This window comes from Alexandromys fortis, unplaced genomic scaffold (genome assembly GCF_014885135.2).
Source record: "Alexandromys fortis isolate MF-2015 unplaced genomic scaffold, M_Fortis_MF-2015_v1.1 scaffold_1, whole genome shotgun sequence".
Lineage (NCBI taxonomy): Eukaryota > Metazoa > Chordata > Mammalia > Rodentia > Cricetidae > Alexandromys > Alexandromys fortis.
Genome location: NW_026067927.1, coordinates 11,647,623 through 11,663,321, shown reverse-complemented (window position 1 = coordinate 11,663,321; position 15,699 = coordinate 11,647,623). Strand labels below are relative to the sequence as shown.

The 15,699-nt window shown below is 42.2% G+C and overlaps 1 protein-coding gene across 5 annotated transcripts in view; it reads right to left on the bottom strand.

Annotated features, from left to right (window-relative positions):
• LOC126502563 (liver carboxylesterase) overlaps positions 1-15,699 on the bottom strand; it is a 133,701-nt gene that overhangs the window by 76,122 nt on the left and 41,880 nt on the right. For 2 of the 5 annotated variants that reach the window (XM_050143671.1, XM_050143675.1), the window contains exons 2-12: positions 15,026-15,230; positions 11,821-11,959; positions 11,030-11,163; positions 10,690-10,948; positions 8,197-8,295; positions 7,636-7,776; positions 7,436-7,516; positions 7,003-7,147; positions 6,467-6,610; positions 5,975-6,047; positions 5,154-5,548 (exon numbers count right to left, since the gene is read on the bottom strand). The exons of 1 other annotated variant lie outside the window; for it this stretch is intronic. In XM_050143671.1, the coding sequence (XP_049999628.1) occupies positions 5,362-5,548; positions 5,975-6,047; positions 6,467-6,610; positions 7,003-7,147; positions 7,436-7,516; positions 7,636-7,776; positions 8,197-8,295; positions 10,690-10,948; positions 11,030-11,163; positions 11,821-11,959; positions 15,026-15,230 (1,607 nt within the window). In that variant the 3' untranslated portion in view covers positions 5,154-5,361. Of the gene's footprint in view, positions 1-5,153; positions 5,549-5,974; positions 6,048-6,466; positions 6,611-7,002; positions 7,148-7,435; positions 7,517-7,635; positions 7,777-8,196; positions 8,296-10,689; positions 10,949-11,029; positions 11,164-11,820; positions 11,960-15,025; positions 15,231-15,699 lie in introns of those variants that run through there. 2 more of the 5 variants (XM_050143673.1, XM_050143672.1) reach the window with 2 other exon arrangements.

Genomic DNA, 15,699 nt, shown 5'->3' with positions numbered 1-15,699 from the left:
GTATTCCCTCCATTACAATGTTACTTATACACACTCTTAGCTTTGGTCTTTGAATATTTATAGAAGTCTGCCAAAAAAATGTGCTTCCTATTTCTTATTGGAATTTTTGATTCATCCTCCATGTTTATTCTATCATCCACAACAGTATGGTTTTTTACAGCAGGCAATGGATTTTTTAATTTTCCCAGTGAGACTTGTCCTCCACAGTGACTGGGAATGACTAGACCACTTTTGACTTGGAGGCTCGTGAGAGGCCCCCCAAGGAGTTTCCTGATGTTACTGGGTTGCCTTTCCTGTCTTTTGTTGATCTGTATTTATTGGTCCAATGTCAGCCTTTGTAACACCTCCAACATAATCCAGAATACTGATAACTTTTATTTTTGCCATTCCCGGGGGGGGGGATTATTTCTATTAATTCCTTATCTACAATCCCTTCTCAGATGTCTTATTCTACCACAATTAAAACATTTGGCATTTTGACATCTCTGTATACCTTTGGAAATTGCTTCTCCTACCCAAGCCTCAGTATTATAGTCAAATTTCTCAATGTACAATTATGCAGGACCCATTTATCCATTGATGCTGATCTAAGATTTAAAGGCCCAAGTGTCTTTTTGCATTCTAAGTTGGCATTTTCAAAAGCCAGAGATTCAATAAGTATTCATCTAGCTTCTGGGTCTGTTACTCCTATTTGTACATCCTTAGTTAATCTTTGTTAAAAGTAACTAAAGGATTCTCTCTTGCCCTGTTTAACCCTGGTATATGATTCAATTGATTTTCCTAGTTCTTGAATCCTACCCCAAAAAATTAAGGCTTCTTTGTGACATATGGGCAAGATTTGTTCATTGTAAAGACCTGATCCTATGGGTCAGCATAAGTGCCCTTGCCATGAATTTGGGGAGCCTCAAGTCCTGTTGCATTTCTCTGTTATAAACTTTTTACCTTTTCTCACCAATAGCATTTCCACAGTAGTCGTGGCCTATCTTCCAGTACTTCTGAAATTAACTGAAGCTAATCATGTGGGGTAGTGGTATTGCTAGAATTCCTTGTCTTTAACATCTCCCTAACAAATGATGAATGCAAGCCATAAGATACTACTGCTTGCTTACTTTCTGTTAGACCACTCATACCTATAGGTATCCATCTATAATCTTTGGATTCTTTTGGGCATTTAGAACTTGATACTTTTTCAGAGTTGTACAGGCTAGGAAGCTAAAACCCTGGGTAAATCATCTCTGACTCTGACAGGTACTGGCGATGTTAAATCCTGTCCATGTACCTTCTTTCCCTGATTCTCAGCTCTGATAATTTCTTCAATCATTTCAAATCTTTTTACTACTGTCTTTTGTAATGCCTGAATCTCTTACCCTGTGTATTCCTAGTGATTTCATTGATGCACCCAGCCTCTGGTCCTCATTCTGCACATGCTATTCCAAGGTATGAAGTTTTCCTTTAAAGAGAACATATCTCATCATCATTGGAAAGCATGTAGATTGCCTTTCTGGAGAGATACTCTATCTGCTAACCAATCATAAATTTTTAGAAGATTTTGATTGTCAAATTCAATAGTATTAATTCTTTCAGATAATTTCTTAGCACCCTTTCACATCGATTGAATTTTGTCTGTCAAATTAATGTTATCCTTTCCAATAATATTAATTTTTTCAGCTAACTTTTCATTTTCCATGGTATTAATTCTGTTAGCTAGCTGTTCATTATCAGTCTGTAAAGACTATCATTTCTAAAAGTGCCTGATTCTTGACTCTGTTATCAAATCATTTTTAAGGATATAATATGAAAAAGAAAACTAAGTCCCAATATCCAATAAAAGGGTGTATCAGGAAAAACCATATAAGCCTTAACGAATACCATCCATAGCATAAACAAAAAAGGTTATTAAATTGCTGGATGGTAATAGAGTCTGCATTATATAACTTTCAAGTTTATTATTTTATTTATTAATCAAATGGTTACCTTTGTCATGAGATTTTGGTAAATTGTTGAAGGTGTAATAATTTTTATTGGTCATCAGCTGTAGTAGCGAGACCCGATTGGTGGTGGCATGGACAGTCGCTTTGGTTCTGAATATTGGTGCCTGGCTAAATGCTGAAAAATATGCTTTGCTTAATAGCAATTAAATAAATTCCATAAATGGAGAGAGGCTTTGAGGGGGGGTCACGGAGCCCAGAACTCGTGAGCAAGGAAGATAATCCAGAAGCTGCACAAGCACCTCACAAGTCACCATGTGGCAGGGAAAGCAATGGGGGTGGGGGTGTATAGAAGCCTGGGAAATTTCTAAGTCATCACATACTTAGCTCCACTATGGCAGGGCTTTTGCAAAAAAAAAAAAAATGCTTAGTATGTGAAATTAAGAAGGGGAGGGGTGGAAGACCTTCTGTGTCATGGACCTTTTGTGCCTTTTAGGCCAGTCCACCCTGTAGGAGTTGGGATCTGTGGGGGAGCCAGATGAAGATGGACTCTAAAAAGAAATCCCACACTAGCTCTGAGTTACTTATTAGGGGTAGACACACAGATCACAGTCCTGGAAGAGAGAGCAAGTGTGCTCATTATATCATTTATAGTATAAGAGGCCATGCCCAAGTGGTCTGGCATCTTAAAGGCTACTGGCTAAAGGAATTCCTACAACAACTGGGTCTTGAGGTAGGTTGTTTCCTAATTTTCTGAGAAATTGCCATATTGATTTTTAAAGTGGCTGTGCCAGCTTGCACTCCCACCAGCAATGGAGGAGTGTTCTTCTTATCCCACATCCTCTCCAGCATAAGCTGTCATCAGTGTTTTTGATCCTGGCAATTCTGACAGGTGTAAGATGAAATCTCAAAGATGTTTTGATTTGCATTTCTCTGTTGGCCTAGTATGTTGAGCATTTCCTTAAGTGTCTTTCAGCCATTTTAGATTCATGGGTTGAGAGTTTAAGACTGTACCCCATTTTTATTGGATTATTTGTTCTATTGATAACCAGTTTCCTGAGTTCTTTGTACATTTTGGAGATCAGCCTTCTGTCCAACATGGAGTTGTTGAAGATGTTTTCCCATTCTGTAGGCTGCCATTATGTTTTATTGACCATGTCCTTTGCTTTACAGAAGCGTCTCCATTTCAGGAGGTCCTATTTATTAATTGTTTCTGTCGGTATTTCTGCTACTGGGGTTATATTTAGTAAATGGTCTCCTGTACCAATGCATTCAAGTATACTTCCCACTTTCTCTTCTATGAGGGTTAGTGTGGTTGATTTTATGTTGATGTCTTTGATCCATTTGGACTTGAGTTTTGTGCATGGTGATACATAGGGATCTATTTTCATTCTTCTACATGTTGATATCCATTTATGTCCGCACCATTTCTTGAATATGCTTTCTTTTTTCCATTTTATATTTTTTGCTTCTTTGTCAAAAATCAGGTGTTCTTAGGTGTGTAGACTGATATCTGGGTCTTTGATTCAGATCCATTGGTCATCCTGTCTGTTTTTATTCCAATAATGGGCTTTTTTCAGTACTGTATCTCTGTAATAGAGTTAGAAGTCAGGGATATGATATCTCCAGAAGTTTCTTTATTGTATAGGATTGTTTTGGCTATCCTGGGTTTTTAGTTTTTTCATATTAAGTTGAATATTGTTCTTTTGAGGTCTGTGAAGAATTTTACTGGTATTTTGATGGGAATTGCATTGAATCTGAAAATCACTTTTGGTAAGATTGTGATTTTTACATTGCTATTTCTACCTATCTAAGAGCATGGGAGCTCTTTCCATTTTCTTGTGTCTTCTTCAATTTCTTTCTTCAAAGATTTAAAGTTCTTCTCATGCAGGCCTTCTACTTATTTGGTTAGAACTACTCAAAGATATTTTATGTTATTTGTGGCTATTTAAAGAGTGATGCTTCTCTGATTTTGTTTTCAGCCCATTTATCATCTGTATAAAGGAGGGCTACTAATTTTTTAAATTGATCTTGTTTCCTACTACATTACTCTAAGGTGTTTATAAGTTGTAGAGGTTCCTTGGCAGAATTTTTGGAGTCACTTATGTAAACTACATATCATCAGCAAATAGAGAGAGTTTGACTTCTTATTTTCTGATTTGTATCCCTTGATCTCTTTTTGTTATCTTATTGCTCTAGGTAGGACCTCAAAAACGATATTGAATAGATATGGAGAAAATGGACAAGCTTGACTTGTTCCTGATTTCACTGGGATCACTTTTTTTTCTCCCCATTTAGTTTGATGTTGGCTTGCTGTATATTGCCTCTATTATGTTTAGGCATGTTCCTTGTATCCCTCCGTGACTTTTATCATGAAGGGATGTTGTATTTAGTCAAAGGCAGCTAATGAGATGATCCTGTGGTTTCTTTATCAGTTTGTTTATATGGTGGAATACATTGACAAATTTTTTTATATGTTTTACCATCCCTGCACCTCTGGGATGAAGCCTACTTGGTCATGGTGGATGATTTTTCTGATGTGTTCTTGGATTCAGTTTGCCAGTATTTTACTGAGTATTTTTGCATCAATATTCATGAATGAGATTGGTCTGTATTTCTCTTTCATAGTATTATCTTTGTGTGGTTTGGGTATCAGGGTAATTGTAGTCTTGTAAAAAGAATTTGGTAATGTTCTGTCGGTTTCTATTGCGTGAAACAATTTGAAGAGCATTGGTATAAATTCTTCTTAGAAAATCTTGTAGAATTCTACACTGAAACCCTCTGGTCTTGTACATTTGCTACCGGTTGTAAGTTACTGAGGATATGTATTTTGTTTTGTTTCTGAGATGTGGGTCTTGTTATCTTGCCCTGGGCTTATGCAGCCCTTCAATCTCAGTCTCCAAACATCTGAGGCCACAGACACTAAGAGCCCACTTTGTAGTTTATTAACTTGGGGAACAACATTCTGCGCCTATGAAGTTAATGAACTTTGCGAAATCAGATTTGCTACTGGCAACTTAGAAGTACGAGAAAACATGAACTAGCTGAGAGAGGACAAGGGATTTCCTGACGTCCACAGTGCCTGAGGCTTCTGCTTCATTTGAAGAGGGTCTGAGGCTTGGAGATGAGGAGAGAGAGGATGAGGAGAAGAAGATGAGAGGAAGGAAGCAAGGAGAGAGTCTAAAAGAGTGAAGTGTTAAAGAACATGAGGGGAACACACATCCATATGGTTGTGGGACCATTTATTGATTCTAATAAAATGTGTCCATAAGGACACAAACACAGAGGGTTTGTCATACACAGTGAAAGGGAAATTCTGAGGTTAAAAATGCTTATGTGAGTGTTGGAACAAATAAAGAAAAATAAATGCACTTTTTAATCTCAGGATGTCCACATCTTCCCTCAACCTCACCCATCTTTTCTGGAACTGGCACTAAAGCTCTACATGGTTGGCCTGAGCCCCCTTTAGCTCCTGGATCTTCTGAGGCAGAGTCTTTGTCCAGAACTGCAGCTTCCTGGCCTTCAGGGCTTGACCCACAGCAGGATAGATGTCCAGCTTCAGGTACTGCTCATGGTGGATCAACTCAGGCCAGTAGGGGAGACCCTCACTGTTGGGGTTCCTGTGGATATGATACAAGCAGGGAAGGGTGAGGTCACTCTCATCCAAGACCTGATGCCTTGATTAGAGTCAGAGCAGTAGATGAGTAGGCCAAGGGCCAGAGGGTGCAGGAGGACTGGTATACAGATGTAGAACACAAGTGTCACCCACCAGTGTCTGATATGAAACCAGGGAAGCTGTCTAGTTTTGTGTGTCTCTCTCAGAGGGAAAATCTAAAGAACAGTACCAGAACACTGTGACTCACCCACCCCAATCTCTGTGGAATTAGCAGTAACTGAAAGCTAGAAGGTGTGTGTCTAAGTGTGCCCTGGGATGGAGAAGACTGGAGTGTAATTAAAGACCCATGTATGCTAATGAGTCACACCTACATTGGTGCCCTGGATGGAGACCCAACCATAAGGAGGTTGAGGGAGGGACATGTTCTCACCCATGTCTTGCAAAGTTTGCCCAGTACTTCATCATCCTCCTGTTCAGCAGTTTCTCCTCCTCAGTGAGGTCAACTGCAGACAAAGAAAGAAAAGAGTCAAAGTCCTAGCTGCCTTTATGTAGGTGCCAATTTTCTACTATAGCAACCGCAGCCTGGCCCTGCATCTTAGGCCTCAACTGTAGCCTGGGTCTGAATCCTAGTCCTGGTGTATGCTCTCTTTACTCAGCACTCAGAACCCAGCACCCATCCAAGTCTCTACTCAGGTTCACTCCTACCCCAGTTTGTGCTCATTCCTGCTAACACAAGCTGGACTAAGAAAGATTTGTGTTCTAACCCTGCTAAAGTTTTCTTTTCTCTTAGTTCAGAAATGGTTCTTACCCGGCTACATTCTCTTCCAGAGGCTCAGTTTCCTCAACTGTCCTAAGAGCTCAGTAATTCCACAGGAAACAATCAAAAGTTCCATTCAACTCAAGGAAAATGAGGAAGACTCACTTTTCAAGCCCCAGAAGTCAGAGCCAAAGACAAAGGCAGCGTGATCAGCATGGTCAGCCCTCACATGGGATGGCCTGAGGTGCTTATGCTTGATGAAGCTGGGCTGATGTTGGAACTCATAGAAGTAGACAGGAGCATGGGACCCTGGGAGTGAGGACACATGTTGGCATAATGATTTCTCATATGGAGTTTTCTCATCTAACTTCGATGACAAGAAACTTTGCTCTAAAGTTATCTGGAATCTCCAGGCTGGGGCATCAGTTATGGGAAACCTTTGTTTAAACAGTAACCCTGACACTTCCTGATGGGGAGTTTTCACAAGATACCGAGTGTAACTGCCATGATTCCCCATCTAGACATAATGATGGAAAAGACATCACTCTTTTACTCTAGCCATAGGATTTACTGAGATAAGTGTCTTCAGGTGTCTGGTATCAGAGACATGATCAACATGCGCCATACCCGAACTCTACAGTGTTCACCTGGGACCCACAGCTCTGAGTTTCCTCCCTCAACCTTGTTACAGATGTACTCACGCTGAAAATTTGCTACTTGGAGTGCAGGGATCACAAACATGAAGTCCTCCATCAATTCTCTGAACTGTGCTTGCAGGGTCTGTGGGTCCTCAACATCCCCCATGTACTCTTCCATCAACAGGTCACTACATTCAGGAGGCAGCATCTACAGCAGGAGGAATGAGGAAGGATGATGTAGGGAAAGCTCTTGGATAGATAGGCAGCAACCTCCTAGTAATGAACGTTGCCATGGAAGAGACAGGGTATAGGATGAAAGGTATGAGCTTTGGGTGAGTCCACACAGAAACACACACAAAAATTGCCTTCATTTCTGGGTATGGTATCTGAGAAGAGTATATCAGAATAATTATAGTAATTATTATTAATAATTTTTCTTAGAGTAATATTAATAGATACTAATAATTTTATTGGGACAGGAGCCAAGGTCTCTCACCATGTGTGATGCTCTGCTCTTGAGAACAGCTGGCAGGGTCTCTCGGGTTATGTTCTTTATGACATGATCAAGGCCCATGAACTGGGAAGTAGAGGAGAGTCTTAAGTATAGGATGGGTTGTCTCTAGAGCAAAGTATCTCTGAGTTCCCACCACCCACCCTTTGATTTTAGGCTCCCAGGGGCTTAGAACCAGGTCTTACCAAGGGTATTCCCCAACCACACTCATCACTGTCAACACCAATGATGCTGGGGACAGGGCGAAAATCCCCAGAGGCCAACAGCTCCCGAGGGTGCCTAGGAAAGAACGTCCCGTCCACCACAGCAGGGATCATAGTGAAGACCTAAGGGCATTAAGAGTGAGTGCTGAAGATAAACCACGTAAATAATAAATATTCTGATGCCCACTGAATACCCACCATTTCCCCATTTCCTATCTCATCTCATGATGATATGCTCACTCCAGAAGAAACTGGACATCAAAATTATCCTATCTTGATATTTCTTTTTTATCAATTTTATTGAGTTCTACATTTTTTTCTACTCCCCTCGCTGCCTCTCCCCTCCCCTCAACCCTCTCCCAAAAATCTCCATGCTCCCAATTTACTCAGAAGATCTTGTCCTTTTCTATTTTGATATTTCTACACACAGTACTAAAAGGACAGCCAACCATGGAGACAGGTAAATTATTTTTTTTCAGTAGTAAGAACCGGCAGTCCCATATCCTGGTGACTAGCACCTCCAAGCCACACAATTCTCCCAACCTGGTTAATAGCCAGAATCTCTGCTTTACTCTTGTCTCGGAGACAGTGCACCAGGGCCTCTGAGTCCTTGGGCTCACATCCAGATAGGTTGGCCACCGTCTGTAAATGGGACAGGCAGTAGTTGGCTCATTCATCCTAGCATGAGGTAGAGTTTCCTTAAATCCAAGTAGATGTCATTTACCCCTGATTACCACATCCTACTGTGTGTTGTGTATGAAAAGACTTAAGTGAAATTGTTCACATTTTTTGTTTCTCAGAGATGTCAACTTGGAAAGGGCATTCCGTCTGCATATTCATTTTGTTGGAGTTTTGTTTGTTTTGTGTGTGGTGTTCATATGTGGCAAGAGGTATGACATGTCATATTTTGCTTATGAATGATAGAGAACACCCTCAGGTGTCACTTGTCATCCTACCCCATGTTACCTTTTGTCTACACCAGTTTAGCTGGGCTAGGACCTTCCAGGGATTCTTCTGTCTCTGTGTCCTATCTCTCCGTAGAAACACTGGGTTTACTGACTCATAGTACTTCCTCTAGCCTTATGTGGGCTCTGGATGTTTGCACTTGGGGACTCACTCTTGCACAGTGCGTATTTTTACCAGCTGACCCTTTCCCTCAACCCTTGTGTCCTGCTTAGGTATTAATTTGTCAACTTTACATGAGCCAGGGTAATCTTGAAAAAGGAACTTCAACTGAGAAAATGCCTCCCTCAGGTTGGCTCCTAATTGTGTATGGGAATTTTACTATTAAATGACAGGAGGGCCCATCTCACTATGGGCAGTACCACCATGGGCAAGTGTCCAGGACTATATAAGAAAGCAAACTATCATTAGCTTTACAGAAACTTCTCGGTTTCAGGTGTCATTTATTAATTGTTGCTCTTAGTGTCTGTGCTACTGGGAATTATATTTAGGAAGAGGTCTCCAGTGACAATGCATTAAAGTGTATTTCCCACTTTCTCTTCTATGAGGTTCAGTGTGGTTGGTTTTAAGTTGAGATCTTTGATCCACTTGGACTTGAGTTTCGTGCATGGAAATAGATGTGGATCTATTTGCATTCATCTACAATCAATAAGACAAAACTGCAGCCTACAGAATGGAGAAAGTCTTCACCAGCCCCACATCTGACAGAGGACTGATCTCCAAAATATTCAAAGAACTCAAGAAACTTGAAATCAAAAGAACAAATAATTTGATAAAAATGGGGTACATAACTAAACATAAAACTCTCAACAAACAAATATCAAATGCCTCAAAGACACTTAAGAAAATGCTCAACATCATGAACCATGAGAAAGATGCAAGTCTGAACAACTCTGAGATTCCATCTTACACCTGCCAGAATGTCCAAGATAAAAAACACTGATGATAACTTATGCTGGAGAGAATGTGAGGTAAGAGGAACACCCATCCATTACTGGTGGAAGTGCAAACTTGTACAGCTGCACTGTTCCTGCTGAAACGCCAAAATTGAAACTTTGAAAATGAGTATGGTGATTTCTCAAAAAATTAGGAAACAATCTACCTCAATACCCAGAAATACCATTTTTGTGTATACATCCAAAAGATGCTCAATCATACCAACTCAACTATGTTCAAAGCAGCATTGAGTGTCATAGCTAACACCTGGAAACAACCTAAATGCCCTGCAATCAAAGAATGGATAAGGAAAATGTGGTCATTTTCACAATGCAGTACTATTCAGCGGGAAAAAAAAAGATGTCTTGAAATTTGCAAGCAAAGGATGGATCTAGAAAAAAAACATATTGAGTGAGGTAAACCAGATAAAGAAAGACAAGTGTCATATATACTCACTCATAAGTGGCTTTTAGACAAAAAGCAAAGAAAAACCAGCCTACAGTGCATAACCCCAGAGAACCTAGATAGCAAAGAGGACCCTAAGAGAGATATACATGGGTCTACATAGGAAAGAGAAAAAGACAAGTTCTCCTGAGTAAATTGAGAGTATGGGGGGTCACAGGAGAGGGTAGAAAAGAAAAGGGGATGAAGGGAGGAGAACAGAGAAAATGTATAGCACAATAAAAAGAATAAAATGGGAAAGCAAACTGAGGAAGCCATGGGTAACAAGGCAGTAAGCAGTTTCCTCCTAAGCTCCATTGTGGCTCCAGGTCCCTGCCCGTATGCCCACTCTGACTTCTCTTCAAGTTGGATTATAAACCATAAGCTGAAATAAACCCTTTTCTCCACAAACAGTTTTAGCCATGGTCTTTATCACAACTATAAGAAGAAAACTAGGAAACAATGTGTAGGTGTTTTGCCAATGGTTGAAGTCACTGGGCACAGCTTTCCTTGTCATATATCACACTCAGCACACATAAAGCAGAGGGGAATATTGTAAACTTTATGCCTCTAAGAAATTACTGGAAAGAAACTATTTCCCATAATCTTAGCTTTTCCCACTTAACAGAATGCCAGAGTACCAAAGCCAAGAACTGAAGCAGCAAAGTATGGGCTAGTACTGATGAGGACACTCACTGTGTGGACCACCTCGGGTGTGTCAGAGATAAGGTCAGGCAGCAGGGCCACTCCACTCTGCATGATGGCTCTGCGGAAGAGTCCTTTTGACATGGGGGACACAACAAGTGAAGACACACTTGTTCCTCCTGCTGAAACGCCAAAAATGGTGACCTGGCCAGGGTTGCCTCCGAAGTGGGCGATATTCTGCTGGACCCAGCGCAGGGCAGCCACTTGGTCCAGGTAGCCCCAGTTGCCTGTGGCATGTTTGTCTCCAGTGCTGAGAAGAGGCAGGGACAGGAATTACAGATCTGTCTATGTTCTACTCAGACCCCACTGTCCAGCCCAGTTCCAGGCTTACCTGAAGAAGCCGAGGATACCCAAGCGATACTGGATCGAGACGATTACTATATTCTCAGTAGCAGCCAGTATGGATCCATCATTCATGGAAGCCATTCCCAGAACAAGTGCACCACCATGAATCCACACCATCACCTGGGACATCAACACAGATCTCAGAAGAACCACACCCAGTCCAAGGTCAACTGTAGTGCCTACCGGATTATCAACTGCTTTGCCTCTGTGCAGGTTGACATGCATGCCAATCTTCACAGGATTTTGGGACATAGCCCACTAATTGGGTACTCTAGGCCTCGAAACATATTTCCTTCCCACGTCCCAGCCAGGAAATCTCAGCCTAGATTAATACCTTTACATCACAAGTAATGAGATCATCATTCTCAGACCCATCAAAGTGGATCAAACAGGAGTGTCTCCACATGTGTCTTTCCTGATAGCAAATCAGAAGGGACATCAGATCCCATTGGCACAACACAAACTCTGCAGCTAGAAATTTTGGTGATGTCAATATGCAGCCCTCAAGTACCCTCCAGAGTGGGTCTGCCAGGTTCAAGTTGATAGAATTCTTGGTTTAATTAAAGACCTAGAGCCTCTTACCTCTAGAGTCCCAAAACTCTGAGTCACACACCTAGGTTTAAGCAGCTCACCATGGCTGGGATGACCTTCACCCCAATAAGGTAAGACTACTAACCAGGATCTAAACTACAGTGGATCTCAGAATTACTTTGTCCCTTCCAATCTTTCAGAGGAAGAAACAACTTCTTCCCCATCTGACCACAGCCTGGCACTCACAGGCAGGTTAGAGCCCTCATTGGCGTGAGCTGGTGTGTAGATGTTGAGATACAGGCAGTCCTCAGACATAGAGATGGGAGGCATGATCATCTTCCTCTCCTTTGAAAACTGTGAACTCAGGATATCAGTCTGCAGACACCTGTTGAAAATGGAAGACAGATAGCCCAAGATCTGTGGTGGTCAAACCTAAATCATAGTCTCAATTTTCTCTCAGTCATCTTCAGATACTACTTTCCATGATGGCTCTGATAATGTATGACCCCTCTCTAAAGTCCTTTCCTGCTAAGGTAAAGGCCACCAGCTCTATAGATATGAAAAGGGAGCAATACTTTTAGGGAGGCGTCTGGTTGAAAAGTAATATCCTGGATCAGGCTAGTATATGGAGACTGTTGGCATCCTCTATGAAAACGATTGCCTTCCTGTACTATTTAATCCTGGTGTGGTGGTTAGTTTGATTGCTGACCGACACAAGGTGGGATACACTGGGAAAGGATATTAATAAGAGAATGTCTAGACCAGCGGTTCTCAATTTTCCTAATGCTTTAACACTATAATACAGTCCCACATGTTGTGGAGATTCACAACCAAGTAATGACTTTGTTGCTACTTCTTTACCGCAGTTTTGCTACTGTTATGAATTGTGATGTAAATATATGATATGCACAATATCTAATATTCAACACCTGTGGGAATAGCAACTCCCAAGTTGAGAACCGCTGCTCCAGATCTTGTGGGCCTCTGGGCACACATGGAGAAAATTGTCTTAATTATGTTCATTGAGACAGGAACACTTGCCTATTTTTTCTTGGGTTTTATATCTGTGCATTTATCTCATATAAACAATTATGTAAAAGCATTTGAGGGGAAACAGAAAGAGGGCTGGTTTGATGGTTAAGAATGGGGTGCCTCACAACCTTTTATAGCTACAACTCTTGGGGAGCCGATTTTCTCTTCTGGCCTCTTAGGGTACCTGTACACCCATGGAACACATACAAACAAGCAGGCACATATAAAATAAATAAATTTTAAAAGTAAAATAAAAAAAAGAGCAGCCCCAGCACACAGGGAATGGGAGGACAAATTCTTACTCCCAGCTGTGCCCAAAGCCAGCCCTGGTGTCAGCTCCGTCTCACAGGGAATCTGTTATAAACAGAGCCACATTCCGAAAGTTCATGCTCATGTTTACTTCTTGAATTGTGGAGTTTGTTTTTTCTTAAAAAAAATAATATTTTAATGGGTGAATTTGGTTCGCCAAGATCCACTCACAAAAACCTATGTAACTGACGGGGACTCAAAGGTCAGTGTTCACGGGGATCCTTCAATCAAGCACACCCAGTGCTTATCATGCTATTATTTCTCTGACCTGATAATACACAGAGAGTTTTGCATCAGGCCTGGAGAAATGTGTCACCCATCCAGGGAGAGATAATTATGCTTGGACAGGTTCTGGAAGTGGGGACAGGGTAACAATCTAATAAATAAAAAAAAAAAGGAAGACATTCGGACTGAAAAAAAAAGAAACCTTAATTTACAAATATATGTAATACAGACAACTTGCTGACCATCATAGCTGAACCTCGCCAGCCTGAAAGGCACTCTCAACTCTGCATCAGTCTGTCCCTAGTGCTCACCGTGAGTCAGCACTGTGCTTCATGCTGCTGGCCAATGGCTCAAGAAAAGAAAATTCAAAATTTAAAACACAGCTTCTATTTATTGTGTACCAGTTTCAGAATACCATAAAGCCAAAGGGTGGTTCCCTGAAAGTTGGGTGTGTGTGTGTGTGTGTGTGTGTGTGTGTGTGTGTGTGTGTGAGAGAGAGAGAGAGAGAGAGAGAGAGAGAGAGAGAGAGAGAGAGAGATTGATTTAGAAAGGGTTTATTTTAACTGGCTTACAAACTGCTGGCACTAGAAAGTCATGGGGCAGACCAGGATGGAGGCCCGGGGAAGAGCTGATGACGTAGGTTAAGTACGGAGGCAGAATTCCATTCTGCTTGGGGGAAATTTAGTTTTTCTTCTATTGAGGCTTCTAACGAATTGGGCAAGGCCCACCCAGCCATGTTACCTATTTACTCAAATTTATTGATTTAAATATTAAGCAGAGTTTTAAAATACGTTTATAATAATGTCTGTTCTAATACTTTCCCAGCTGTCAGTGCTGTGGTGGACCCAAGTTGACATACATAGCCAAGTATCACAGTGGCTGTGATATATTAGGTCACCCAGGCCATGCCAGCAGCTGGAGAGCCCTCTGCTTACTGTGTTACTAGTGTAACCATCAGTCCTAGTGAGACCTGAACATAGCAGTGAGTCGCCACATCCAGAACACCTTCTCGGCTGTCCCTCAAAACATCTAGGGAGCAACTGAGTCACACACGGATTGTTTTATGTCAATACATAGTTTATCTACTTTTTGTTCAGACCTTGGCGTCTAGTGCTCACCCAGTCCTTATGATCCCATGAAGTAGGCGGGGCCATATTATCCCTACTGCTCTTACTTCAGAGCTGAACACTGAAGAGAATACCTCCTCTCTCCCGTGGCCCCTCCCAGCTGCTACCCTGTCAACACTTGCCTATTATAGGAGGGACCATTCCCTAGGAAGATTTTCTGAACTGCGTAAGAGTGGAGAGAGTAAGAGAAGCATCAGCAGGCATGCATGTGACATTTAGGTTCTATTCCAGAATACGAGCATGATATGAACAGCGGCCTTAAACTTCTGCACCTGTGGTTGCCCACTTATGGCTGATTAAAACCTGGACTTGTGACCCATTGTAAAATATTTCCTCACTGCGTTGTTTATGTCAGGGTCCTCTAGCACAGCATCAGAAAACAAACTAAGATACTTGGGTACTGGAGCTGTGACCACATAGGATCTATAGGAATGAATGGACATAGTCTCCAGTGGAAAACATGTACACCTGTTCTTTAGCCAGTGGCACCTCGACAATGAGTGGTCACAGTGACCGTGAAGAATGGCCTTAGTCTCTGCTCCTCACTGCAGCACCTGCAGCTAAGTCCCTACAGGCATCAAGCTCTGACCCAGGAGCCTGGCACCATTGTTCCTCTCTAATCCTTAGCACATTCATTGAAAAACTGCATGGGAGATGCCCTCAGGACAGACAGAACACTGCTATAGAGCTGAGATGGAGGAAGCACAGCAGTGTGGCTAGAACTCAGGCCTGAAGTCCCCTTGGGCCCCAGAACTTACATGGCTGGCTCAGAGGTTGCATCTCTCACACCACTCCATGGCTCAGGGGGTTCAGGGGGAGCAAAGCGCAGTGGTCCCACAGGTGGTTTGGCAAAGGGAATCCCCAGGAAGGTGTGGACACCAAGTTCACCGTCTTTCACATGGATGAGGCTCCCTCTCACCTGCCCTGTGTGTGTGTTCCTGACGGGGCTGGCTGAGTCCTGGCCTGTAGGAGAAGAGAAGCCATCAGTTGCCACCACACTTGGGAATTCCTACCTCATTGTCTCCGTGGTACATGGGGAAGGTAACCTGGGTCCTCTCAGTTCAGCTGTGGCATGTGGAGATGAGGCTTTCTGAATTACCTAGGGCCAGAAACCTTGTCCACTGGCCCTCTTGAAAATTGATAGAGCACTTCTCTAGTCAAGAAGGTGACAGGTTCAGAGCCACTTGGCATTACGAAGGAATTATTATCATTACCCACGCAATCACTAGGAGCTCTATCTACAACCACACACGGAGGAGGGACATGTCTCTCCTGCTCTTCTGTCCCTGCTGGCTCCTAAGTACATGGTAACTTTACACATCTCTGACCCTCCTTGTGCCACATGGCCCATCCTATGGGCTTTGGTGTGGGCATTAGAGGGGCACAAATCCACACTTTCATCTGTCGTCTCCACAGCTCCTCCCTCCCTGGT